The 27,407-nt window shown below is 41.9% G+C and overlaps 2 protein-coding genes across 5 annotated transcripts; one reads left to right on the top strand and one right to left on the bottom strand.

Annotated features, from left to right (window-relative positions):
* Positions 1-328: 328 nt before the first annotated feature.
* FAM114A2 (family with sequence similarity 114 member A2) lies at positions 329-10,810 on the bottom strand. 2 transcript variants are annotated; one of them, XM_085317925.1, is made up of 14 exons: positions 10,760-10,810; positions 9,174-9,385; positions 8,838-8,937; positions 8,264-8,359; positions 7,859-7,971; positions 6,745-6,879; positions 6,420-6,578; positions 5,683-5,809; positions 4,639-4,718; positions 3,718-3,843; positions 3,398-3,537; positions 2,557-2,629; positions 1,932-1,985; positions 329-1,171 (listed from the first exon to the last, which is right to left on the bottom strand). In XM_085317925.1, the coding sequence occupies exons 2-14, from the start codon at positions 9,381-9,383 to the stop codon at positions 1,070-1,072; spliced, it is 1,515 nt and encodes a 504-aa protein (XP_085174051.1). In that variant the 5' UTR covers positions 9,384-9,385; positions 10,760-10,810; the 3' UTR covers positions 329-1,069. The 2 variants fall into 2 exon arrangements, with proteins under 2 accessions (XP_085174051.1, XP_085174050.1); XM_085317924.1 differs by lacking the exon at positions 10,760-10,810 and adding an exon at positions 9,936-10,020.
* Positions 10,811-10,883: 73 nt separating this feature from the next.
* On the top strand, positions 10,884-18,746 carry MFAP3 (microfibril associated protein 3). Of its 3 annotated transcripts, none has more exons than XM_085317926.1 (3): positions 10,884-10,932; positions 15,627-16,088; positions 17,507-18,746. In XM_085317926.1, the coding sequence occupies exons 2-3, from the start codon at positions 15,809-15,811 to the stop codon at positions 18,250-18,252; spliced, it is 1,026 nt and encodes a 341-aa protein (XP_085174052.1). In that variant the 5' UTR covers positions 10,884-10,932; positions 15,627-15,808; the 3' UTR covers positions 18,253-18,746. The 3 variants fall into 3 exon arrangements, with proteins under 3 accessions (XP_085174052.1, XP_085174053.1, XP_085174054.1); XM_085317927.1 differs by lacking the exon at positions 10,884-10,932 and adding an exon at positions 11,200-11,459; XM_085317928.1 differs by lacking the exon at positions 10,884-10,932 and adding an exon at positions 11,478-11,499.
* Positions 18,747-27,407: the final 8,661 nt, after the last annotated feature.

A 27,407-nucleotide genomic window follows, 5' to 3' on the forward strand; every position in this document is an offset into this window, starting at 1 on the left:
GTTCCCTCACAACAGGGAAGCTCAAAAGACAAAAATTGCAAAAAGGAACAAAGTAGGGAACTTTTCACAGCACAGAAAAGACACCATATGTGGAGCAGCTTTTGAGACAAATTAGCACTCCTAACAGAGTCAAATTGCTTCCCCTTCCTCACTTTAATACATCTTTTAAGAAGGAGAATTGCATTAGAGTGTTTTTACACAGAAATGGAAGAAAAGTGGTACCTGAGTTTGTGAACAGTCTGTCATTGACATGTTGAGTTGCATTAAAAGAAGGAAAGCCTCATGCTAAATTATCTCATTAAATTGCCCAAACAGGAATCAACCCCTCTTAACCACTTCTTCTTTATTGCTATAAAACAGAGCAACGACGTTCTTAGGGCCAGACCAGAATTTTCCCAGCTCTTCCTGAAGCAAACATTCTGCAAGAGGAGGAGAAACCGGACCTTGCTGAAAGTCCTCATGCCACATCTGTGAGTTATTAACAGACATCTTCAAGTAGCTGGAGCTTCTCTTCAGCAACAATGTTTTGATAAAGCAAAAGGAATCCTTTCTGTTCTAGTCTCTCAAACCTAGGAACTGCAAAGTTCATAATCATAGGTATTTACTTCTTTGCATCTCCTATTTAACACTCATTTCAACACCAACACAGAGCTATTAGGAACCTAATTATGTCTCTCTAATGTAAAAATCACATTATTGTTTTAGTTGTCTTTTACAGCCAGCTGCCACACTTTCCTCCATCACTGTCTTCACAGTCCAGAGAGCTTCTCCAGAGAGCTTATTAACACACGTAGCAGAGGGATTTCAGTGAAAAGATATAGACAGTCCATGAGAACAGGGAAGCAATCTGCACTTTAAATCTCTCACATTGTCCACCAGTCTGGACTATGTTCATCTCATCTCTCAGCTATACCTGCAGAACTGCCATTGCCAGTCTGCATTTAATCACCGTTYTCATAGTAGCAGTGATCAGAGTTAACTTTTCCCCTTAATATCAGCCATTATACGATTCTCCAGCATGGGAACTACGAAGCAGGAAGGTCAAAAAGTTCTTAATTAGAAGGGTTGTTTATTGCTGCAATAATTCCGTTCTAGCCTCAATAAGAGAGATCTGCAGTACAGGCAGCAAGAGTTGGAAGGCATCCTGGATATATGAAGCACTGTTTGAAGCCTATGAAAACAAAATCAAAACACATGCATGAATAATAATGCTAACAAATTAGCTTTACTAATCATACACTCATTTCAGACAACATTGATTAATGCACATAGGAAACAGAAGCCTTGCTTTTTTTGTCTTTTAGGCTTCATTCTAGTAATGAATTTTCCAATAAAATTTTTTGAGGAGCTTTATCCCACTAGACAAAAAAAGCAGCTGATTTAAAGCTGCTATATGAGATCCATTGCAATCCAAATGTAGGATACTATTTTGGATAACTAACCAATGAAAAGTATGTATTTCAGAAGGGAAGCACAGACATGCTGTGGCAGGAAGGAAGACGACACCAAAAGAAAACATCCCTTTCCCACTGCACCTCAAAAATTTATAAGCACTGAGAGGCAAGAGAACAGCTGGAAAGTACTGGGACTTCTACCCAGTAATTTATGACTCTGTCTAAGCTTGACTTCAGGCATCTAAATTCCCACTAAAATGCTGGAAATCCAGACTGCTGAATCTGAAATTGCTAGTTTATCTTCTGATGTATAACTGTCAGCCGTGACCACAACACAGCTCACTCCACACTAAACAACTCATGTCTTGTGCAAATCTATTATTAAGCATTTACTAAAAGTGGTAGGCTATCAGATAGGTAAGATAAACCTCAGATCTGGATTAGAGGACTTGGTATGTATAAGGATACTGAAGTGGAAGAACTAGCATATCTATTTTCTAAGTATTAGCTTAAAGTTTTAACTTTAGCATAACTGACCTCCAAAAACACTCCAGTGATTAAAGGATTAAGCACATCTGCCTTCTCTTTGACCTGCAGAGATCAGATATACATTATCCTGATTGAAAACTTGATCACATTTCTTCAGGCAAGATAAGATAAATCCTCAGCAAGTTTAAAACCATCATTGCTCCCTTGATGCCAGAAAAGCCAAGTCACAAGCTGCAGAGGATCTGCCCTGCAGCATGCAAATAAGCATAAAATAACCCACATAAGCCCAAAGCAGGACCTACATGAATACATACATAGCATCTTCAAATGAACTGTGGACAGTTGGAGGATTTAGAGATAGTGATTATCTTCAATAGCACCTGAGCATTTTGTAAAAATCTACAAAGAACACAAATGTTATTTTCATTTGTCTCATGAGCACTGTCAGCACCAGTCCCCACCTCATTTAAGAGGCAAGTTGAATGCAGCAGGATGCATTCTGCTCAAGATACATTCAGCTGCCACAGTTGGGGAACGCTGACCTAGAAGGTTAGTTCACAGGGCAAAAATCTGCATGTATAAATGAGCAAGCACAAAAAGCACTTTTTGGTGAAAATTCCCAGGCTGTGATCAGCTAACATCTCATCCCTAAGAACTATGATGTAACTCTTACCCCTGCAGTTGTTAAACACGTAGTAAACTCTTTAGAGAAAGTTGATAGTTCTTTACACAGCACAATCGTCATTCTGTGGAAGAAAATTGGAAAGCTATGTAGTAGAACACCTACAGAGAATCACTCTCTTCTGGTGTTCTTCTAGAACACAAATATCYTGTTTCCACGCATATAAAGCTAAAATCAAGCCAAAACTGATGTATAATATTTAGACAGTGTATGAAGATCTTAAAGTTCCCAAAATAAACTACAGAGGGGAAAGGTGACAAAAAAAAAATAATAATAATCGAAGCCGAAGATACGAAACACTGTTTAAAGGATACAAACATCCTTCAAGAAGGAACAGTACTAGCTTGCTTTACTACAGATAAGTGTCATTTTCTAAATTAGAAAGTATTAGATATTTCATATACTTGCCAAGTATCACCTGACACAGAGAAAAACATCCATGTGTCTCACATCACTGGTAATATTAGTCCTCTAACTAGTCCAGAATTTCACAATATTACACACCTAATATGCTAAATATTAGTAAAGAGGTAATTAAGAATCACTTTTATACAAGTGTTTTCTAATATATTAAATGCTGTATTTCTGACTAAATAGAGCAAGCTTAGGCCAAAAAAAATCTTCTTGGACATTGGAAAACTCAATTTTCTCTTTCTCATGGTAAAATGTCTTTATGTTGGAAAGAGAAATGGACAGCTGAATTCTGCTGGAAAACAGTGATGCTACACATAGCGACTTCCAACGTATGTGTAGAATTCAAGAGTCTTCAGAATTTCAGGAGTCCTACACAACTAACACGTAACATATAGTTAGACTTAAGAGATGAACTTACTGTGAAAGAGACTTGGCTCGGTCTGTGGCTGTCACCTCTTTCTTCTGACCATGTAGCAACAAAGCTGCAGTTTTGTGAAACATTTCAATGGAGTATGCTGTGAGTTCAGCCAGACTTCTAATGGCAAATGCATGAATATCCTGCAATATTTATTATTTAAAATTAGTATTTGTTATTTAAAACAATTTAGACTGCTCTTTCAGATCTCAGAATCTATATTCAGAAATGGAAAACCATAAGCTCTCGAGATTACAACTATAACTTAGCAGCCAGATAAACTATCTGCTCTTAGATATCCTCTTCTTCCACTGCTCACTCACCTCTACAGATTTTTTAACATCATGGTCACCATCTCCAGATTCTGCTTGGTTTTCTTCACTCTCTTCTTCTTCTTTAGAAAGAGCAATGTTGAATTGTGCTATCCATTCATGAGCAGATGTCCTCACCTGCATTAACATGTGCCATAGTATTTAATGCCTGGAATGAAGCCCTCCTGCTCACCACAAAGCATTGAGTACTGGATCTGCCTGGAGGAAGGAAATAAACTACTACTCCTGTGCCGGAGAGAAGAACCAGAACAAATGATCCTAGTGCCTTCAGAACTTTGTGGAGGGTTGGCTGCTGCTCTTACATACTTGAACACAGTAACTTCTGTAGCACCACGTACCGGGGTTTACCAGCAAAGCCATGACTGACAGCGGCACTTTTAAAAAGCATCTGCAGAATGCTGCTGCCACTTGGTGGATCTAAAGGGTAGTGAGAAGAAGATAAGATGGGAATGCTTCCTCATACCAATTTCTGGACACAGGGCCCTGGGCAACCTGCTCTAGGTGACCCTGCCTGAGCAGAGGTGTTGGACTAGATTATCTCTAAAGCTTTCAACCTCAACTATTCTGTGATTTGGTAAAGAATCAGCTGCTTGAACAGGGCTTCAATTAATGACTGCAGGATGATTTCACTGTGGTGGCTGAAGGCTCACTGCTCCTAGCTGTCTTTGTTACTGGACCTTACTGCCCCATGACAAGGCAGAGACACACTGGTGCCGACTGATTCAGAGCCAGATACTTTAGAGAACATGGATTTGCTCCTGTAAGGCCAAAGGAAGCACCCATCCTTTTGAGTACTAGCCTCCAAGACATAGCTTGTCTTCGTACCTTTAACACTTTCACAAGCAGAGCAGGACTAAGGGGCAGTTCCCACATGGAAGCTCTTCACCTTTTAGAAGATGGGAAATAACTCACCATGATCAGCTTGTCCGGCTTTGTGGAGACATGCAGTTCTGAAAAGAGTTCTGTTACTTCTTTCGTGAACTCCTCATTTCCTACAGGAAAGTTTAAAAAAAATCCATACAATGGATGGATACAGGAAATAAGCAGTACTTTAATACACAACTAGCAATGCACAAGTTATCCATTGTTTCATATACTACTTTGAACCATTCACTCAGGCAGGGATACATCAGATCTGGTCTTTTTAATACAATTTATAAGGCAAATTCTGAAAAGGTGAAGACATCAGTGCCAGAAGATTAGCCTCTGCTTTCTCAATTCTGTTTTTTTAGCTAAGTAATTCCATCTTCCAAGTAGTTTACAACCCAAACGAACAAACCCTGTGTTTTATAATGCACTAACCTGCACATCACTTTGGAGAGTCTGAAACATCACTTAAAACCAATGGTTCTCCTGTTATATGACAGGGCAGATGTTAACAGTAGGGGCAAGGCTGTGAGATCCATCATGTGYAAATATAAAAGATATATTAAGTGTTAAATGGTAGCAAGGGCAGGTGTGTGAGCCCTCCCTGATGAGCCATTTAGGTAAAAGCCATGCAAGAGATTTACATTTAAAACTGCATAATCCTCAAGYATCAGAAGGCTCTTGCACGTGGAAGCACCTCTGAGTCTTTTGGTCTATGTAGCTAATGTTTACTTAAAGAAATAAGATCACTCTCCCTCTCCTGCAGGTCGGACAACTCTATTCACAGGCTTTCTCTTATGTCAGCAAATCTTTGCATTCTCCTCTCAGCTTAAGGTCCATCCTATGAATTGCCCAGGGGCTAAGCAATTCTAATCCTGCTCTGGCAAGAAGTCCCTACTACAGAACTAATGCATTGCGGCTTTCCAGAGATGAAGGCCATTGCTACCTGTCATGCTCCTGGCCACAGATGGCTTTAGGATTAAGCATACAGCTGAAGAGCAATTTAACCATGGCATCATGCCCATTGCTAGTGATCTCAGGGCAGGTTGGTTCTGCACTGAGAATTACAGCTAGAACTTGGACTCTTACCCCTCTTTTCTTCTTCTTCTTCTTCTTCAGAGAATTCAGCTAATGAAAATGCTTCTCTGAGCTGCTCCATTTCCTCCTTCAATGTGTCCAACTCTTCCCCAGAAAGAGCATTTAGAACCAAATTTACCTATTCAGGGCAGGAGAGCCAAAGAGAGAATCATAAATCTAACATGAAAGGAAAACAAGATTGAAGATGCAGGACTGGTTTACATCACATGCAAAACTATCAAGACTCATACTAGTGAAAAGGGGGCATTTTTCTATGACAAGGAAGAGGGACAGACTTACTGCAAAGTTTCCTGAGGTAAAAATGGATTCTTAAGCTGTTACTGAAATAATTTATGAAAAAAGGAATTATTTCTGAGATTGTATGCTGATCTGTCCTTCTCTCTGCCCCAGGACTGAGGGGATAGTTTCTGTTTTACCTGCAATGCTCTTCTCTTCCCCAGTTCAAGGCAGCAAATAAGTAGGTATGAGGAGAGGGTAACTTGGGAGTTGAAGAAACATGGGAAGGCTGGCTGATTAAAAAGAACAACTCTGTGTTTAAGACAGGACGCAATGTTGCCAGGATAAAGACCAGATCATAATGTAGGGGTCAAAGTAAAGTTGTGTAATCAATCATTTTGTAGCAAGTTCTGACTTCTCAGTATTTGATTTTGCATGTATGTGCATATATTTCTCTTTTATTCCTGCTCAGCTGAACTCAAAATCGGGAGAAAATTGCTCAATGCCATTACCTTTGATTCACTCTCTCTGGAAAGCATCTCTAAGGCCTCCAGATGCGAAAGACCCTGAAACTCATCAAATAGTAACCCATAATGGGCTTTCTTCTCGGTAGCCATGGTAACCTCAGTAGCTGTCTGCTGCTCTTCTTTCTCCTTTGCCTCTCGTAAGACCTGAAAAAGAAAAGTAGAGGACTTAGGTCAGTGCCTGAAGATACAGAATACGGGAAGACAAGGTTTTTGGCACAATAGTAGGAAATGGTTGATTAATAACAGAACCACAAGAGAAGAAAGAAGTAGTGATAGATACCAATAAGGAGCYGATATGGAACTGCCATACCTGAGATAATGTAGAGGTCCTGTTCATTAGGCCCTTTGTTTTTTTGAAACCTGGGTCTCCCTCCGCTATCACATCCATTGTCTTTTTCCCAATGAATTCCAAGGCATCTAGACCTCCACTAATAACGCTTTTCCCCTAGGAAGTAAATTTGGATACAGATAGTGCATGTAAGTCGCAGAAGACTACGCAGATGAAGAAATTAAATTGAGGGGTTTATATTGGCAATGCTATAGGCAGACTCACACAGAAGCTGAATGAGACCTCATCACCCCCAAATTCAACCCTCATCGCTACAAAGAGGGCAGAAGAATATGGAAAGAGCTACAATACACAATCATCCAACAGTTTAATGTAGTACTCGAACCACTGCAGCAATTTGATACGAAATACATTCTATTTTGTGAACAAGCTGGTTCTCAGCACAGCAGTATGCGTCATCCTACACTTACACACAATTCTCACATTCAAGCACTTAGGTCTTATCCCTTCAATGAGCAAACACTAGACCTGTGGACTTTGGTTGCTTAACTCTTGTTCAAGCCCTAGAGACAGAAGCAAGCATTCCATCTGTATCCCTTTCAGATTCATGGGCAAATGGACAAGACAGCAGATTACAAAAGTGCAGTTTCTACGGTCCTTTTGAAGTGCATTTCCCATGGTCAGAGAAACAAGCTGATTTCCAAGCAATCTGGGCTTGTTTCACAGAAGTTTTTGAAGAGCAGCTTGGATGTTATCGCTAGACAGCTCTGTGGAAGTCAGTGGAATTATTCCAGGAATTAGTCTGACTCTGCATTTCACCTAATACACTAAAGGAAAAGATCAGAGAAAAGAGAGTACAGAGGTGACATGCGTGCAGATACACACAATAGCACACTCTCTTCTGTTGACCTTCTTTGTTATTTAGTTCAAAATTGTCAAAATTCAAGACAACTTACACATAAGGTACCGGTTAAAAGCAAGACACAGCATAAAGAGCATCTGAAGGCTCAGCTAGCCTCTCACCATTCATCCCACAAAAGCCAGAATTCAAGTTTTCCTGTTATGAGGTTTCAAACAAGGCAAAAAAAAAAAAAGTTCTCTTAACCCTGTTCTCTTCCCTTCCCAAATCACTCACCGTGCTTTGGACAGCGGTAGAGATGGTTGATAAAACTCCGAGAGCCCCAGCAATAGGAAAGGAAGTGCCATCATCAACTGCATCTGTGCTGCTATCACCACGATTCTCGCTTCCTGCATTAGAAGAAAGTTAGCTAACCTTCTCACTCCCCCCAGAATATCCTCTCACTTGCAGAGTGGAGAAAATTAACAAACATCACGTTATCTAGGAGCAGCACTAGAACTGGGATTATCTTCCTACTTGCAAAATTTTTAAGGGCTAGCAGAAGCAAGCAATGGAATATAATATTAGTGCATAAAGAGGTATCTACCTCAATATGCAAGAAGCGGAGTAAGACAGTACTATTTAGGGGCTGATATGTTATGAGAAAAATTTCAGTATTGTTCTTACATAATAAAAACTGACCTTTTGTAGCATCTCTAGTCTCTGAAGAGATTTCACTAGGACTGGGGATCCCAAGGGATGTTTCTGCTTTTTCTATGACATTTGAAATGCCTTGACCTAGAGAAGACAGTAATATTACTTTAATCATTAGATACAACTGTATTTTTTTTTAATCCCTCACCAGAACAAGAGGAAGATCATGGCTGTATTTTCATTTTTACTCTTCTGGCCTCCTGCTGTTCAAAACACAGTTGTCCAGCACTAAAACTTACTGCTGTCCAGCTTGCTGACTGACCCATATAACGAATTCAGGTTTCATCTCAGCTTTTATATCAAATTGCAGAAGTTTTTAAATGTCACCCAAAAATTATAAAAACACTTTAAAATCTTAGAAGTAATTTTGGTTGTACATATCTCCTTAGTCTTATTTTACTATTTAGTACTGATTTTCCCCATTACTTGGGCAGGTCTCTTGACATTTTCCAATGCTTGCTTCTATAGCAGGAATCCCATTGTCTTGAAACAAGCTCAAAAGCAGTTACTGCAGACCTGAAATACGGCTAAAATATTTATCAAGCACCAGAAAGAACCTTACCTACGGTAGCAACAGTAGCAGATGCAGTGGAGAGAAGTGATTTCCCCCAGCTTCCCCAGTATCCCCACCCTGTCTGAGCTGCAGCAGGAGAATCTGAGACCTTTAATTAAGGAAAGCAGAAAACAGATATCCATATATGTATGGTGAGGGGAGGAGGGGAACACAGGCAGTCTGTGACATGTAACTTCTCTGAAGTTTTTTTTTTCCTTTTCCTCTCTGCAAATAAACTGTAATGTGAATTTTCAGAAGAGGAGTGAGGCTTGCAGTCAGAATACTTTTGTGCATAAAACCATGACACTTGAAGTCATGTGGTTCAGAGCTAGCACAGAAATGTACCTTGAGTGTTTCAGCTGACACTTTCTCTATAGCAGCAGGCTGACTTGGGGGTTTAGGTTCAGGTCTTTTCCGAGTCATAGGCACAGGTTCACGCTCTTGCTCTCCCTGTTCACTGCTCTCCGTGGAGCCAAGTTTTTCAGGTTTCTGTCCATTTTCATCTTCATGAGAGGCTTCTTCTTTCAAATTTTCACTGCTGTCTTTTTCAGACATGACTACAACATTCAAAGAAAGCAAAGCAGATAAAATAATCACTTCCTTGTACTGACATCAGTTCAAAAGCATCATATTTGTGTTTTAAATAATTAAACACAAAACAGAAATCCCTTCTTCCTGTGACTCATATTCCCTATTCCTGCATAAACAGGTCATATTTTTAAGTGAATTTGTACAATGAGTTTTACCTAACTAGAAGTGTCATACTTGTAAGTTTAAAGTCCCACAAAAACATGTGGCTTTATCTAATTAGCACACCCTCTGCACAGAAAAGAAACAGACTGATAATTCTGAAAAGCAAACTGAAGGTACAAAAGGTCTTCAGATAATTTAACCCATTGCTTGCTTTACAAAAGAAAAAAAAGCAAAAACCAATTGCTTGGAATGGCTGCTCTGAAGCATGACAGATACCAACAGACACAGCTATTAGAAAGCTGGGCAGGTATGGAAGCAGCAACGGGTTTGCTTCTATATTTAGGGACGAGCTTCTTCAGGGCATTCAAACCATCTGGAATTTGAAACACGCTCAGGTTGCCACAGCAACCATACCTGACACCTCGCATCTGGAGCCGACGGGGTGCACACAAACACGGCTGCCAGGCCGCGGCCTGCACACGGCYGCACGCAGGGGAGATTTCTCTCCCTCCCGCTGGCTCCTCAGCGCGAGTTTCACCAACTCCGCGCCAGGAAGGAGAAGTGGAGAAGCCGGAGGCAGGCAGGGCGATGGTGCGCGCTGCACACCGCGGGCGCTGCCTCGCGGCCCGGTGTCCCTGCAGCGGCCTGGCTAGCGGTGCAGCCCCGAGGGGCGGCTGCTAACGCTTCGGGGGCAGCTCCTTCCACCTAAAGGACAACGACACGTTTAAGCACCACGAAAATAGCCCCTACCGCAAGGGCAGCTCTGTGGGAGCAGCCAGGGCCCCCCACCCGGCTCCTGCCCCCACCCAGGGGGCCCCTTGGGGGCATCCCCCGCCCCGAGGGGAACCCCCGGCAGCCCCCCCCCCCACGCCGGGGGCAGCCAGGACCCCCCACTCCGTTTCCCTGCGGCCTCCTGCAGCGGTTAGTGGGGAGCCCGGGGGGATGGGGGCTCAGGAGCATGGGGAGGGGGAGCCCGGGGGACATCCCCCGCCCCGGGGTCGCCCCGTGTCCCCCCCCCACCCCGCGCACCAGGAGACCCCGGGCTCCCTCGGGGCCTCCACGACCCGCCCCCCGGACTCCCTGCCCCACGGGGGGGGCCCTTTGGGCCCGTAACTCTCCCTTCTCTCTCCCCCCCACCCCCGGTCGGGGCCTCCTGCCCCACAGAGAACTTCCTTGGGCCCGTAAGCCCCGAGGGGGCTCCCTGCCCCACAGGGGACCCGCGCCCCCCCCCGCCTCACCCGCCGCGCCGCGCCGCCAGCGCCGCGCTCCCCCCGCCGACACCCCGCCAGGCGGAGCGCACCATCGAGGCGCGGGGCAGAGCGGCCCCGGCTCGCTGACCCCGGAAGCGCGCCGCCAGCCCGGAAGGGCCGCGAGGAGAAGCACGTCCGGGTGGCGGCGGCCGGCGGTGGCGGTATGTCGGTGCCCGGCAGCGCGGCCGCGGCGGGACGGGGGAGGGGCGCGGGGAGGCTGCGGCGGGGGGTGGCGGAGGGGATCGCGCCTCAGGCCGGGAGCGATGCGCTCTGACGTCACGGCGTTGTGATGACGCCAGCTTGGATTTGGTGGCGTCAGTGCCGTGACGTGGAGTGGGAATGGCGCAGCTGCGCGCAGCCGCTCCGCCTTCCGCGGGAGGCTCCGGGGGCTCAGCTCGGTGTTCGGTCCGGGGGGGGCGTGACGTCACGCCTGCGTGACGTCACGTCGCCTGGGTTTCCTGGTCACAGCGTTGGCAGTGTTCGTGCAACTCCAGCGGCGCTGGTTCAGTCGGGTTCCGGCCCGGAGTGACCCTCGGCCTCCCCGCGCCGGGGCCGTCCAGCGCGTAGCGTTCAGTTTCCCTTGGCTGCTCCGTACGTTTTGGTCCATACTAATTTCTAGCATTTGAGGAAATCCAGCCATTGTCACGGGCAGTTAGTTCCGTCGCCCTTCAGACGTTACCTCGGCAAGGTGTCCAAGGGGCCGTGTGTAGACCGAAGACTGCCTTCCAGTAAGGAGACACAGTAACGCAGCGGTGCGGCCCCGTGACCCGCAGGTTTGCAGTGACAGAGCACTGGACAAGGTTGCCCAGAGAGGTTGTGGAGTCTCCTTCTGTGGAGATCCTCAAGGCCTGCCTGGATGCAACCCTGTCTAACATGCTGTAGGTGACCCTGCTTGAGCAGGGAGGTTGGACTAGATGATCTCCAGAGGTCCCTTCCAACCTTACTGATTCTGTGATTCTATGGTCTGCCATTTGTGAGGTGATTTGGGGTTGGTTGCTTTCCTTTCCTCCAGCTGCAGAATGATGTCAGAGCCAGTGAGTGAAAGTAGGACTATATAATTTGAACTCTGACTGAAGCTGCTCCCACAGTGGAGCCGTCTCYGGTGCCCAAGAGACGGTGAAATCTCTCTGCAGCTTGTCCTGTGCTGGGATCAGTCATGTCTGTATTTAACACCACACCATCTGCATTTGCAGACTTGCCAGGACTTAAGGTCTTCAGGACTCTGTTAAATGCTGTTGAGATCTTTTCCCAGATTTGAAAGATGAGGACTCACAAGATTATCAGATCAGCCTCATATCTGCAAGAAACCAATCTACAAATAGGTTGATGGTCTGCATGCAAAAAGTATTGATCAAATAGAATTAATGCACATTATTACAGATTAACTTGTTTTGAAATCATTATAAATGCCAGAATACATTTCCGCATTGTTTGTCAGAAGAAGGAGTTAGTCAGAACAGTCTATGGTTTGTGAGGTGTATCTTGGTTTATTACTTTCCATTTCTGCAGGTATGAAATGATGTTACAGTCAGTGAATGTAGAGCTATATAATTTGCAACCTCTTGGGCCCCAATTTTGCAATGGCTTATAAATGTGGGTGATTTTAAGTACTATGAGTACTTCCATTGACCTCAGTGGGACTACTTATAGTGCTTGAAGTTAAACACACATACGTTTTTCAGGGTAAAAGCCAAAGATGACTCATAGAAGTGCACGCATTATGGATTTTTATCTTTCCACCACTATTTGTTGTTACAACTTATGATTTAATAAAGGTTGAATATATTGAGCTCAACTTCAGGTTTAGTTGTAAAGTAGCCAGTTTCTATTTTGCCTGAATTTCATCTTGCCTGAATTTAATACTTTATTGAAAAATCTGTAATGTTGGCACTRCTCATGCTTTATCATTCTTGGATCCTTTATCAGCTCCAGCAGCTGTTTTGCATAAGTGTGATGGTTGAATAATATATATTTTGCAGATCATTATCTTTTCCAGTGTTCAGCAATGAGAGATCATTGCGTGCTTAACAATAATGAGTTTTCCAAAAGCAAAATGTGACAAACAATTTATAATAAATCAGACCTTGAAGAGTTTAATAATAAAATGCAATGACCCATCACCACCAGTGTTTTATACATTATGCACTTGGTGCAAATATAGTGGCAAGCATATACAATTACTGAAGATAATTATCTTATTGTTATGAGGGAAGATGTTGCTCAGTATTTCTTGCATTAAATAAGTGCCTGAGGTTTCTAATGTCATTTTAGAAAGAGTATCACGGACACTTGGAAATCTAATAATTTAAATTTAATAATTTAAAGTGACAAAAATAACACAGACAAAGTACAGGAGGTACTGGAATTATTCTCTAATAAATCTAAAACATTATTAGTTAGGAGATTATTGTTTTGGAAGATTGGAAGTTAGTCTGTGTGTTTGATTCAATAACGAAGATAACAATTTGTCTTCACTTCAGAGCTATCATGTTATAACTGCATTAAACCCTGTAAAATCAAGCCCTTACTGCATACAAAGAAACTGTAGTGTGGTGGCACTTTTAACTTAAGCCAGTTGAGTTTCTGAGTGATATATGTTCAAGATTTGAGAAGCACACGTCCTCACTTGCTAACACAAGCCATGATAGATGCTCAAATGACAACTCTGGTAGTCCAAAATGTCAGAGTTTTCAAGTAATAGTCCACAAACCGCTAGCAATCCACAGTCTGTTTTTAAGGAATCCACAGAAGGTTACCAAGAAAAACAAATCTGTTGTCAGCAACCTTAAATTTATTATAAAAATGTCTGTATCTTGCTCTGAAAATACAAGGGGTCAAAAAAATTAAAACAAGTGCTGCAAGCAAAATAATAATTGTTGGTCAGCAGCAAACTTAATATTGTTTTTTCAGACTTAGGCACTTGATGCGGCTGTGATGGTCTTCTCCTGAGGTGGTAGAACTCACTAACACTTTCCCGAAAGTATAACTGATAAGAGAACAAGAACGCAAGAAACCTTAGTATTCCTTTAACCATTTAGCCGAGGGAAGACAGCTTATTCAGCAGAGTGGTACAGCTGAGTTCTTCTCTGTGTTGAGTTCATCTTAAATAAAAAGACAAGAAGCAAGATAGATGAAAAGAGTAGGGACAAAAAAAAAAGGATGAAGAGATTGTTGTTTACAAAGGAAAACTGCAGGGCCTGTTTTCAGGTTTTCCTTGCAGGTTTCTGTGGGTGAGTTGGTTAGTCAAGCTTGAAGAGGAGCTGGGCATTGGACACAGCTGTATTATTTCCCTTCTTCATTAGACTGATTTTGGCAGTAGCTGCACCAGAAAGCAGTCAGATATATATTTCTCTTCAGATCTCAAATTTGGGATCTGGTTTGTCCTTGGACAAATTATCTTTAACTGAAGAAATTCATAGTCTAGGTAGTGTGTTATTGGCAATTTTTCCCATTCCTGAATAGTCTTACTTTGCCTCTACCATAAAGAGAATTAGTGTAAATCAGCTATATTTATTCACAGTAAATTATTTTTGTTGAGTGATTAGGTATGTCTCTGTTTTAGGCAGTGTTAACTAATTAACTTTGTATTGTGATATTTATGAAATGCAACTCCTCTAGTGTTTGTTATTAGTAGAAGAAAAGATGATAAATTTGAAGTCACATAGTCAATGGACTGAAGTAAGATATACTTTAAAATAACTGTTCTGGACTATGGCTTCAATACTTTACAAATTGTTTTTCATGGCTCTGGAGCAGTATGGATGGAATCATAACTTCAGGGAATGCATATTGGATTAGAAATTTTGTTGAGTCAGGCTTCCAGGAAAATTGATTATATATTTTCTCTGATCAGTATCATCTCATTCTTACTACAAGTTGATTTTAGTCTAGATTTTAAAACAGAAAAATCTTTGTGTGCAAAGAGCATCAAAATAAGGTCCTTATCCTAATGTCTTAAAGTATCTTGTTTACATAAAATATCTTGTGTATACATTAATTTCAATTAAACAAAACATTTTTTCAAATTGCTGTGAAATGTGGGGCAGATTTTGGTATAGTGAAGATGATAATGTATGATCACTGAGATGTAGCAGCATAAAGTAAAAGATTTTTAATAGGAGCCTACCATGAAAAAAAAAGAAAAGAAAAGAGAGACAGACAGATAATGCAGCAGCAGCAAGAGATTGCGAAAGAGGATATTTAGACGTCAAGGTCCTGGTATTCAGAAAGGGACGTCCCCTTTGTGCTTGTAGATAACTGCCAATAGACTTTTCCTAACATATATAACCGTAAGCACATTATATGTTATTTAGACATCTAGCACTGATTTTGCCTTAAGATAAAAAAAAAATAAGTATAAATGCTAAAAATCAGGTACATGAGTACTTTGTTTTGTCTAGATGCTAAATGAAGGACTAACAATGGAAAACCAGGATTTAAAAGTACTTTGATATTGTTGGGAAGGGAGGCAGAAATTATATCCTCTTTCTTGCTTTTCTTCCTGTATTATGAAAACACTTTTACTCAATTAACATATGCAGAAGTCACTTTCAGACTAGAGATAGTTGTGCATTTTGAGTAGTGGAACTGTGTATTCTTTTCTTAAAACCTTTTTCCCTTAGTGATTATTGTTCCTGAGATTATGTATTTTGGATGGGAAGATGAACATCTAAAGCACTGAAGGTTGTGCTAATGCCTTCTTACCCTCGTTTCATTACTATGCTCTGAGCAAAGCTCTGGTTTGGAACCTCTTGGCTGACAGTTTATATTATGCTAATTGAAGTCTGTTTACTGGAAATGAGATTTGAATATGCCGTAAGCTTGTGATCATTAATAAACTTCTTTTTTTTTTCAGTTGGATTTCCAGCTTCCATGCTTAATGTTGATGATCTTGAAAGTGCATTTGTATCCAAGACATTTTCTATCACTGAACAGATCAAGAGCCTCTTCTCCTGTCTCAGAATAATACGGACCGGCTAGTATCATATGACTTCATTTATTCAAATTAAACGAAAAAAGAATTTTCTCTAGCCTTCCATGAAGCTCAGCTACTGTCTGTTAATTTTGACTGTTACTATTGGTCTTGTAATTGGATTTACCGTGGAAAATGTAGTTTCTAACAGGACAGTTGGTTTGGGGTCCTTCAATACATCACTTCATCCAGTATTTCTAGCTTTAGTAAACTCTCCAGCTCACCATGATATCATAGCCAAGGAGGGGACCAGTGTTCTAATTGAATGTAAGGTGAAYGTCAGCCAATACGAATATATTCTTTGGTATAACTCCAGAGGACACCTGCTTGAACAGAAAGATGAAGGTGAGCTTTCCAGCTATTTTATGTACTTCAGCATTCCTCTGTAATATAGCTTCTGAAAACCTCTGGGACTTTATTGTCTTTTTCCTCCTATCCTACCATTTTTACAGCTGGGAAATTGGGAGCTCGCAAGACCAAGCACTTTTCCCACAGATACATGGCATCTGGTAGAGCAGGAATTGCACCTGATTTCCGCTGTCACTAGCCCATCCTTGCTGCTACAGCACCCTAGAGAATTGGTTTGTTCAAGAAAAGTCACATTATTCAATATAGAAGAACTGAATCTGCACCCTACTAGACACTAATTGATGTTTTTATTTATTATTGCTGTGGTTAATATTTTATCTTTCCAAACACATGTGTTAAACACAATTCTTCACAACTTGTGCCCTTTTCTGGCTGGCCGTTTGTACGGTAATTCATTACAGAATTTTTTAAAAGCATGAGATGACTGATTACATTTATTTCCTGGTTTATGCACCAGTGACACCATAGAGACCAACTTCATTTGTAATAGCCAAGGATGAAATACATGCTAATTAACCCTTTCACACAGAGTGAGAATCTGTTTTCTTAGCTCTCTTACAGCTCTGTCCATCTAGTTTTTAATTTTCAGAAAATAGTGTCTTTTAGAGGTTCCACAGAGTATCCTTTACTATATCAGTGTCAGTGAAGTCATTGAGCTAACTGGTAGGATCTTCTCAGAAGTCATCTTACTGCTTTAAGAGTATTTAGTAACCTTTTTGTAGATAAAACGCCATCTAGAAATTAGTTTAAAGAAGGGTAATTAGAAGTGCAACATATGAAAACAATTTTTCTCCCAAGTTACAAACATGTAAGAAATCATTCATAAAGCTCGTTTCTTTTACTGATTTCTTTCTACGTGAGTTTTGTATATCAGCGCTGTATGCTCAGCAGAAAGCTGTATCTCAAGAAAATCCTAGGTTCTTTTGCCAGCTGAGCCATTTGCAGGCTGATCTTCTGACCTTTTTCATGAGTCACTTGACTTCTGCATCAGAACCTGTGGAAAATTAGGCTTTATAGAGGAGAGTCTTCCAACATAATGCTATCCAATGGGTGAAATGTGGTAGCTAAGAATTTGATTCACTGTCAGAAAGAGCTAGCAGTCCAAAACAAGGAATTCACAGGAAGAGCACAGATGGTAGAAAGCAGAATAAACAAGAGTAGCCAATGCACAGAAATCTTTACCCTGAAGCAGTAGAATTGGTATCTGAGTTGTATTTTTCTGTACTGTAAGCATGAAAAGGAAAATTCCATCCTTGTGTAGACTCTTTGTTTTGTGCTAGAAATAGACTGCTTATTTCCAAGTTCTGCTTGCTAATAATGGAACAAGTACGATGCATCATGTTTACCTAGTTATTTTGGGTTTTTAGCTCAATTTATTTCTTTTGAATCTCTAGGCGGACGGTGGTGGATTGCTGATAATTCCCTTAACATCACGAAGGTCAACTTTGCTGACCGGGGGCGATACACATGTGCAGCTGTTAATCGTAATGATACCTTGTTTTACACAGTCACCCTGAGGGTTATCTTCACCTCAGGAGACATGAGTATTTACTACATGATTGTATGCCTAGTTGCCTTCGCCATCACCCTCATTTTAAACATCACCCGTCTGTGCATGATGAGCAGTCACCTCCGCAAAACAGAGAAAGCTATTAATGAGTTCTTCAGGACGGAAGGGGCTGAGAAGCTTCAGAAGGCTTTTGAGATAGCCAAGCGTATTCCTATCATTACATCTGCGAAAACGCTAGAGTTGGCCAAAGTCACTCAGTTTAAGACCATGGAGTTTGCTCGATACATTGAAGAGCTTGCCAGAAGTATTCCCCTTCCACCACTGATCCTTAACTGCAGGGCATTCATGGAAGAGATCTTTGAAGCAGTGCGAGTTGATGATCCTGATGAAGTTGGTGAGGAGGTGAAACAAACCCAAGCGTGTGGTACCCAAGCTGCGATATATCCCATCAACCCAGAGATCAAGCGCAGCGATTCACCAGCTGGGGATTCAGATGATGGGTCCATGAATGAACAAGGCCAAGAGATAGCTGTTCAGGTGTCCATTCACCCACAGTCGGAAGTGCAGAGCATTGACACAGTCTCTCATGACAGCTGCCAGTTTCCTCCTTCTGAGGAAGGCGCCTGCTGAATCCAGTGAGACACTGGTGAAAGAAGTGCAGGTGACTCTAGGATACTGCAAGAACGAGATCTGCAAAAAAGCTGCCTCAGTCCCATATGCACAAGACTTTTTTTTTTTCCGAAATACAAGGTGCCAGAACTACTACTGAAATCTGTGTTTTCCGTCAGTTTTTCTCAGTGTTGATCTGATGATTTCAAGTCTGTTAGGAAAGGCTGTTTGTGCAGTGGCTTTTTTTAAAGCAAGCATAGTATACTAAAAATATTTACAAAACGGGAATTCTTTGTCCTCAACTCCTTGGTAGCTTTTTATATCATATTAGAAGTGGCCAAGCTGAGCAAAACAATTTGCAATAAGTTCTTGTCCTTTGTGAACTCTTTCTTCCTTTGCAAAGTGAAACCTGAATTTCTTTTAGTTAATGTTGTCCTGATGAATTGAGTTGTGTGCTCTTTCTGAATTGCCTCTTGATGCGTGTAGCCTATCAGAACCATGCTGAGCTTGAACAAGTCTGTTTTGTGTAGTGTGCTTCTGTGTTGCTATCAAAATATACTGTGCTTAGAAAAAGAATAGTAACAGAATCTGCTGCTGCATTAAATGAATTGTTGTAGTTTCAAGGCAGCTCAGAGAACAACCTGGGGGGGGTCTCAGTTTCCTCACACCTGCAGAAAACTTGTGTATACTGTAGTGTATGGAAAGCAAATTGTTGTTGCAAAGTTTGTCACTTAAACTTGGTGCTGATTGCCAAAGCGCCTTACCCGGGTTCTGTCTTACAGAATGGAGCGGTAAGTCAGTATTGCTGATACTGTCTTTCTTTTGACTGCTGATTTCACGCACTATTGAAAATCCAAAGTATTGTATTGTGTTTTATGTTGTTGTGAGAAAGGAATGACACAGTGGTCATGTAGTGGCAGTTTAAAAATGAATTAATTAATCTACAGGTTAGAAATCTTAGACAGTTCTTTCTGAAAAATATAATAGAAGAGAGGAAAAGTAATGACACTTATTTACTTAGCTCTGGCTAGTACTTTCAGAAAGCAGTGCAAGAGAGAGGGCTTAATAGAGGGGCTGGCTGAGCCCCCAGTTCTGCTGTTTGCCAGCCGTTGTTTACAGGAGTGGAGTAGCTCTCCGAACGTGCCCCCTCCCATCCGAGGGAGAGGCCCCGGTGCTGACACGCGTCCATACATTTTTAACCGAGGATTCTCCCACGCTGGTTCCTCAGCTGTAGAGATCCAGCCTCAAGGAATCAGAGTGCAGAAAAGAATCTAGTCTCCTCTTTCACTCTTTGGTGCTGATTTTTTTTTCTCCTTGACATTTATAAGTTGTATCACTTAAATAGCATTTTATATCCTGTTGAGATTTAGTAGATGTAAGGCTTGTAAGCACTCCACAAATTAATTCCATACAACTACTGGAAGCATATTGCCGTATAATTTTAACAACTTGGCAACAGGAGCACCATTTAATTTCCCACAACTCTTTTTTCTTTTCCGTATTACTACAACAATGTCAGTCGAACAAGTGATTCTGGAAGGCTGCTCAAGATTCTTAAGAGGATTTGACGTTACATTTATATGAGTGGAGATAGAAAACGAGGCATGGTGGTAATGACAGGGTGGGGCCTTCTGCGGTGGTACATCCTTGTAATAAAGGGTCTGCACAAGTTATATTTGTCATGTCACATCAGAGAACAGGAAGCCGAAGCATCCATTACCATTCTAAAATACCTTCTAGGGAAGGTTCTGTAGGCAGCCACCAGCAAATGCAGTCTGCTAGACTTTGGCATGGCTGGTAAGAGCCGTGTTTGTCAAGAGGAGAAAAAAATTGCCAGCCTCAGTCATAGTAATGCTCTGACCAGCTTGGTACCGTTTCCAAGACGTAGCCAGCATTATCTGCTTCAGGAGAATGAAGCCTGCTGTAGACACTTAAACTAGATACTGCCCTTGACTGTAACTTCTGTTTAGCCTCTACAGTTAGATGGCACTTTATGTCCAAGTAAAAAGTTTGTGTATTTCTGTGTTACCTCTTTGGTCTCTCAAATTTTTTTTTATTATTATTATTTTTGATGTTCAGTGTTAAAAGATACTCTTGTGGATAAATGCGTAGTTCTCTTAGAAGCTCTGCTGAGATGCTACTGGCCTCACTTGTGTGCTGCAATGAGCTCTACAAGTTTGTTGCACATGGTGGAGATTTGGGGGTTTATTCCATTTTGAATGTCCTAGTTCAAAGATATAAAGGCTACAAGAGATTATGGTCTGTGTGATCTCTTTGAACCAGTGGCCATCAGGATTGTACCTGCAGATGCCTTTTTCCCCCTCTAAACAGCTGTCTTGGCTTCTGGGAAACTGTCACATTGCATGCAGCAATAGCATCTTTGACATTTTGCCCCCATATGACACATGCAATTTAGAGATGCAGCTACAAAATCAAAGCTCTTCTTAAATGCATCCTGAGAAGCAGTTAGGCAATGGAGATTGACGCATGTCTCATCCGAATGGCTGCTTACATGCAGCAAAGTGACACTAGGGGTGTGTCAGGTGCATGTCAGGAGAACAGTTTCTAGAGTAATTCAATCTGTTCCTTGATTTTTAGACTTTATTTACACAACTCTTGAGTTCTAACTAAGTACAGTTACTCTGTCTTCATGTGTCCAGTTTTCTTCTGTTGGACAGGAAAGAATGATTATGCATAAAGATCCTCAAAAATGCAATTGTTGTGTCCACTGCTGTATAGTAAAACTACAAATTTTACTGAATTAATATACTATTTTATTCACTAAATTAATTTCATTCCTAGGAAGGAGGCTGTTTTGTAAGGATTTCAGTAAATCAGTAGTACTTATTAAATATAAGAACTGATCCTACTCCCACTGAATTCAGTTAGAGCAGATTTGAAGCTCTGGTGTATTTTAAAAACTATATTACAGAATTTTTTATGCATCTGAAGGCAAGGATGATGGTGATATTATATAGTAAATGTAATTTCCAGAGAATGAAGTCTGATATTGATTTCTAAACAATTTCTGAACTATTCTTGTTGTATTGAACAGGTATGTGTGCTTAAATTTATTTGATGCAAGTAATTGAAAATTAACATGGAACAATTATGCAAATGTCATTATTTCTCTCTTTTTCTAGGACAAGAGGGTTATACGGAGGTTTTCTTGGTTTAAACTAAAGTCTTTGACAATCACAAGGCTATTTTCTCCTTTATAACTTTTTTTAAAAATAATGCAAAATCTACTTGTTATTCAAGAGAGTATCTAAACTAGCTTTGTAGTGGTTGTTTGTATTATATAGATTGTATTGTAACTGTTAAATGTAACTACATAGGATTTCATACTTTCATAAAATGAGCTGGTAGATTTGCAGAATAAATTAAAAACAAAATCCTTGTTTTGTTAGGGTTTTCTTTTTTATCAGTAAGGATTGATGAGTAGCAGTCTATCGAAGATTAAATAGCAGCTGTATTCACGTAAGAAGAATGTTTTTAGCCACCCTGATGAAGGCTACTGGGACACTGAGGTGTCTGACAGACAGCTCATGCTATGACATCTTTGGGTTTGTCATTTTTAATGTCTCAGAGTCTTCAGCAGCATCTGTAATAATTCTTAGCAGCTGCATAAACAAGTGGTTAGAAACCTGAAATGGTTTCAGCAAGGCTTATGCGTTCTTCTTCATTTCACTTTTGCAACTAAGATGATGATTGTGCAGTGCAGGAAACCTCAGCCACCAGTCTGTATTTTCTGTTCCTACCTTTTTTTACAGGATCGTATTATTCTATATTGTAATGTGCTCTTTTTYATTCCCCTCAAAATCCAGTATATTTACATCTTACCTCTGGAAAGGCAACACCCAATTAACACAGCACAAATCTGGAGTATGTAAAACGTTCAAGTGGCTGAGTCTGTGTCGCTGTTTTTTCAGTGAGATCCTGCAGTGGCATAAAGAAACTTCAACTCCTGCTCCTGGGGAAGCCTGTGGGCTGCTCTCACTCTGCATCCCTGGGGCTGGAGAAAGCATTAGTCCAACTATAGGTCCTGTACTCTGCTAGCCAGCAGTTTATTAAATTACACAGGGAGGAAATAAAATTCCCTGGAGTGCTGTACAGCTGGCATACTAAGAGTAGGAGAGTGAGGGCTATCCCCCTCACTTAAGTCACCAGGCTTGGGTTTCTGATCCCTTTGCTGTCAATTCAGAGTACTAAACGAGGATGATCCAGAGCCCCTAAGCTAGGAACTTACTATCAGCACTGGTTTACTGTTAAGCTGTATTTCCCATGTAAATGCCCGCTGCGGGATGGTAAGGATTGGTTTCTGTGTGGGCATGTTGTGAAGCTTTGGGTGCTAGTCTGGAGCACAAGGTGAAAGTGCCCCTAATAAAGTTTAAACTTTAATCCCATCCAAAAAATTTGCTGTCATGACTTCCTGAGAAACCAGCTATAATACAGTCAATGGGATTATGTGGGTGTAAATGAGAACAGATTTCACCTACATTGTTTTTAAACAATAGTTTTCAGTTGCCAGTCTCTGTGCAATGAAGATAATAGAATTAAAGCTGAATCTTTTTCTCCCTGGCAGGGAAATTTTCCTTTGAGAATCAGCTGCTTAAAGGAAGAGTGATTGGACCTATACTTCTCAGGCTAGGTCAGTGTTCAGTCAGCATCTGCTTTCTATCTCCCTGCTATGGGGTATACAGGAATGATACTTGTTCAGTTCCATACACTCGCTTAATCTGACTCTTTATGATCCTAACCACAGTGAACAAATTCCTCTGCATAAATTTAAAGCATTTTTCTATTTGGAATACAACAGATCGTTCTTATCAACAGATAACTTTTATGTTGCAATACTCTCATCTGGTGAGCCAGATCTGCAGCAGGAGACACACAGTGGAGAAAACAGCGTACCGTTCAACTCAGGCAAGTTACAGCTTTGTTCACTTCCGTTCAGCCAGGTCATTTCATACCAGCTGGGTATAATATTTTTATTATATGACAGGTCATTCAGCTGTCTTCAAATACTGCCAGTTTCTTAGCATATGGAAGGGAGAATTACATCATCATTCCAAAAAAAAAATGTTTTGGCTGGATATTCCTAAGTCAAGAGAGCCTGAAAAGCCAGAAAGTTGAGCTTTATCAGTGGTAGGACAGTGGTAGGGCATTCCTTGGTCACGCCAGGCTGCCAATGAATGTAATAATAATGAGCAATTAGACCTTTCATTTTCATTAGACTAATTAATTGTTTGCACAGTGCCCAGAATATGGAATCATTTTCCTTTGGAAAGAATGRAAGGATTAGAATGGCCTTATATTTATCCCAAGGTGCTCAGAATGTATTTCATTTATTTTATGGGAGAAAAATTCTCTAGTGCCCCAAATGCAAACCATATACTTGAGTGTTAATGCTTGCGCTGGGACATTTACATCAGTGGGGATGCACACAGGTTATACGTATGTCCATCCATCTGCCTAGATGCTCCATACGATATCTGGGGTTTGTGGTGCATGTCAATGAGGCTAGCATCGTTGTTGCCTGTGTGTTGCCAGGTTTATACATCAGGAGATTGAGGAATGATGAACACATCCCTCTGGAGATCAGCTGTCCACAACGCAGACAAGTGCAGAAGCCAGCATCGCTGTAATTATTATCGCTGCGTAGTGGTAGTGCTTAGAGGCTGGAGCTCTGTGGCATATAAATGTACTGGAGACTCTCTCAAGAGGCTTATACTCTAAGTAAATCAAAGGCAAATGAAACCTAGACTAGGATTTCATGAAGAAAGGTACCCAGTGGATACAATATTGTAGAGGCTATGGCTCTTTGTTGATTTTTGTGCTATCAGTGCCTCTTCACAGCACCATATTATTAAATACATATTTCATATTAAATTGTTTCAAGTGTAATATAAGCCTGTAGACCTCCATTTAAGTGGAAAGTGAGGGGTCATATTCTTCAGCCTAGAGTTTAAGATCTTTTCAGCTCTAACTGACAGCTGGGGCATGCTCTCTGCCACCCTGACTGATGGCTGTCCTGTCTGTTAGAATAACCAGTGACAGAAATGTCTCATCTCCCAGACAATCTGTTCCAATGTTAAACTATCCTGACAACTGGAAAGATTGTGCTAATACCTGCCCCCAAGCATCTCTTTCAGTACTCCAAATTCATCACCCGTCTTGTCCTATCCGTGCCTACTACATCCACAGCCCAAATTAGGGCTACACCAAACACACAGGAGAGGAATTAGCTGCTTACCTAAACTTGTGGCTTTCTGTGCCTATAGTGTCTGATTAGTGTCTCATTCTATGTTCAGACCATAAGTGCTGGCAGCTAATAATCTCAGTATAAAGCTAGTAACTTTTTCCAGTGTTTTGGGTACAGCATTTCTCCTGYAATAGCTTCGTACGTGTATATGCTAGGGGGTGGAAAACATCCCCTGCAAAGGACTTGAGAATGTCCCACTGTCATCTCAAGGGCTCGTTAACACTTCACTTATTTTCAATGCATGGTGCCGTCTCTTAAATTTTCTCACTGTAAATGTTCGGAATTTCTTGCCTAGTCAATGGGAAACATCAAATTTTTCATTTTTCTTCCTTTTTTTTTTCTTTTGTGAGTTTTTCTCTGAGCTTAGCTCTCCAGAGTGATGAGGAGGTAGGAGGACAGTGGACAAGAACAGACATGAAGGAGTTTGGACAGCTGTCCTAGATTAGAAGATGGATTTATTTTAGAAATCCTATATGCCTCACACCCCATTACTTGAGAGTTGTTTTAACAACAAATCTCTTGCAGCAAGGTGTCAGTTCGGTTCCATACATTACTTGAAGTGCTTTATTAATTTGATGACCTTGTGGGTGCTCAGAAAAAGCCATTTATCAGTATTTTGAGGAAAAAGAACTCATGTGAACTAAAGAGACTGTTTTGTCACTCAGATTTATTGGCTGGCTGACTTAATTCACCATTCAAACACGATGATTTTTAGCTGCTGGGCAGTGGCCCTTTCAATGTTAAAGCTAATTAACTGCTAGAACACTTCTTAGTAAGGCTGTTTTCTTAGAGTTTTTTTAACCCAAGGAAATAAAGAAACACGATCCTTGAATCACGGGTTGCATGCAGACCATATCAGCAAAGACACAGAACKGTGTTCAATGACTATTCTGTCAAGAAAGTAAGGGTGTTGGCTGTCCCTGCTGTCTATGTGACAAGATACAAAGGTAAGATAGGAGAAAAGCGACAACATCTGAAAACAGAAGAAAGAAGGGACACCAGACTCATGACAAAGCCAGAGCTCAGTGAACAGCAAGGGAGGGCTATACTTCAGTCTCCARTTTACAGCTAGGGATCCACAGCCATCAAAGGTCCAAGCTGTGGYTTGCTGTCAGGTCAAGGTCAACAGCTATGCTATTGGGAAGTCCTTCCACCTACCTCCCTTTTCTCTACCTCCACTGCTGTTTTCTAGCCTGTACCTCTGAAAGAACCATGTGCTTCACAGCTTGGATAGATCACAAGGACTGCAGYGCTGGCTCTGTCAGGATCTTGTCAAAACTTTACATGGGAGGAGATGGAAGAGAAATCGAGGTAGCTGTTTGTTAGGATACATCTGGCTGCAAAAAGTAATGCTCTTAGTTGTTTAGCTCATCAGTGAATTCTGCTTATCCAAACATTTTCTGGGAAACATAACCCTCATGGTATTTCATGGTGAGGCCTAAAAAAGGCATGAAGTTATTTATAAGCTGAAGTGCAGGTAAATTCAGTGTCCTCTGTACTCCTCCATACAGTGCTTTTGTGAAGTACTGCAGCCCTGCTCTTGCTCCGAGTCCATAGATGCAAATGAAAAGTAAATCACAGCTGTTACCTGAAAGTAGGGAATCCCTTGCTGGCTCCAGCAAGCTCCTCATCTGTCTTTGTTCCTGACAGTTTGATTACTTTTATCATCATCTTCAAATACAGAGCTGCAAATACCATTAGTRGTCATAAAGAACAGCAATTCTCCTGACGTGCTTCGACCACAGTGTCCTGGCAGCAAGCAGCATAGGCTAGCTGTATAGGAGGGTGCTTTACTGAGCTGTCTTTCCCTTGTGAATTTGAACTAGGAGTCTCATCCTCAACTGTCTGTACACGTCCATATTGTTGTCTTCCTCCCTGAGTTTCATCTCGGATGTTCTCAGGATTTCCAGCCTTCCTCTGAAGCTTCACAGTCTAGTTATTTGTCCCAGGAGCACAGGAGCACAGAGAAGCACTCCCGCGTCGGTGATCAAGGTAAACTCTTGTCACTAGAACTGCTCTGAATAAAGTGGCAACAAATGCAGAGGACCAGCTGCATCTCGAAGAGGAGACCTCTGTTTCCAGTGGGGGCTGGTGGAGCTCAGGCTGGGCTCCTCCCAGCTGGAGATAAGGGGTTTACTCATCTTCTCAAAATCTACCATGGGACTCCCAGAGAGGACAGAACACAAGAGACTTACACTGCCATCAGATGTGTGTGTCTGAAGTGCATCTGAGAGTATTTTGGGATGAAAAAATTGGAGGTAGATGATTACTCTCCTGCTTTTACTGCTGCGTGGTCACTCTGGTGCTTCCTCTGTTCTCACGTGTTGGTATAAAGAGGTCCCAGGTCAGGGGAGATAACCTTAAGGGGAGGGCAGGACGCAGCCAGGGTGTGAGGGGACTGTGCAGGGCTGAGGGCTGTGTACGATCCCAAGTGTGCACCATACCGGCCACAGGCCTACAGGGGCAGATCAGTTCTCCTTGGTACCCCGACTTTTCTGTACGCCAGTGAAGCCACCCCAGAACAAAGTCCACATCTTGCCAGCATTTCCTATCATTTGCAGAACAGCCCTGCTGATCTCTCCCTGCCTGTGAGCACCAGCACTTTGCCTCYAATCCAGGTATCCTCGAAGGGATGCTGCAAAGTGCAGGGCACGTTGGCTGCTGCTCTCGTGTCGGCAGCCCAATGCTGCTGAGGGCAGGCAGTCTGCTGAGCTGAAACCCTGGGTCAAGGTTGTAAGTGCCAGGCTGAATCCAAACAGCAAAGGCACACCAGGAGATCAGAGCCAGGGTCTGGGCTGCACCCTCGCCCCCACTTGGAGATGTCCTCCTGCAAGGCGGGACGTGGTGGGACCCGTCCTGGGCCCGTGTCCTCGCCTGGAGGCAGGAGCGCAGGAGACAGAAGCCGATGAGG

The sequence above is a fragment of the Rhea americana genome, unplaced genomic scaffold, assembly GCF_003343005.1.
Source record: "Rhea americana isolate MKP2758 unplaced genomic scaffold, rheAme1 scaffold_51, whole genome shotgun sequence".
Lineage (NCBI taxonomy): Eukaryota > Metazoa > Chordata > Aves > Rheiformes > Rheidae > Rhea > Rhea americana.

What these genes read in the sequence shown, in the direction of transcription:
- FAM114A2 (XM_085317925.1), bottom strand. Translation starts at nt 9,383, where the DNA reads ATGTCTGAAAAAGACAGCAGTGAAAATTTGAAAGAAGAAGCCTCTCAT. An exon ending in TGCTACTGTTGCTACCGTAG is followed by an intron (nt 8,360 to 8,837) that starts GTAAGGTTCTTT and finishes TGTCTTCTCTAG; the next exon opens with GTCAAGGCATTTCAAATGTC. An exon ending in CTACCGCTGTCCAAAGCACG is followed by an intron (nt 6,880 to 7,858) that starts GTGAGTGATTTG and finishes TTTACTTCCTAG; the next exon opens with GGGAAAAGCGTTATTAGTGG.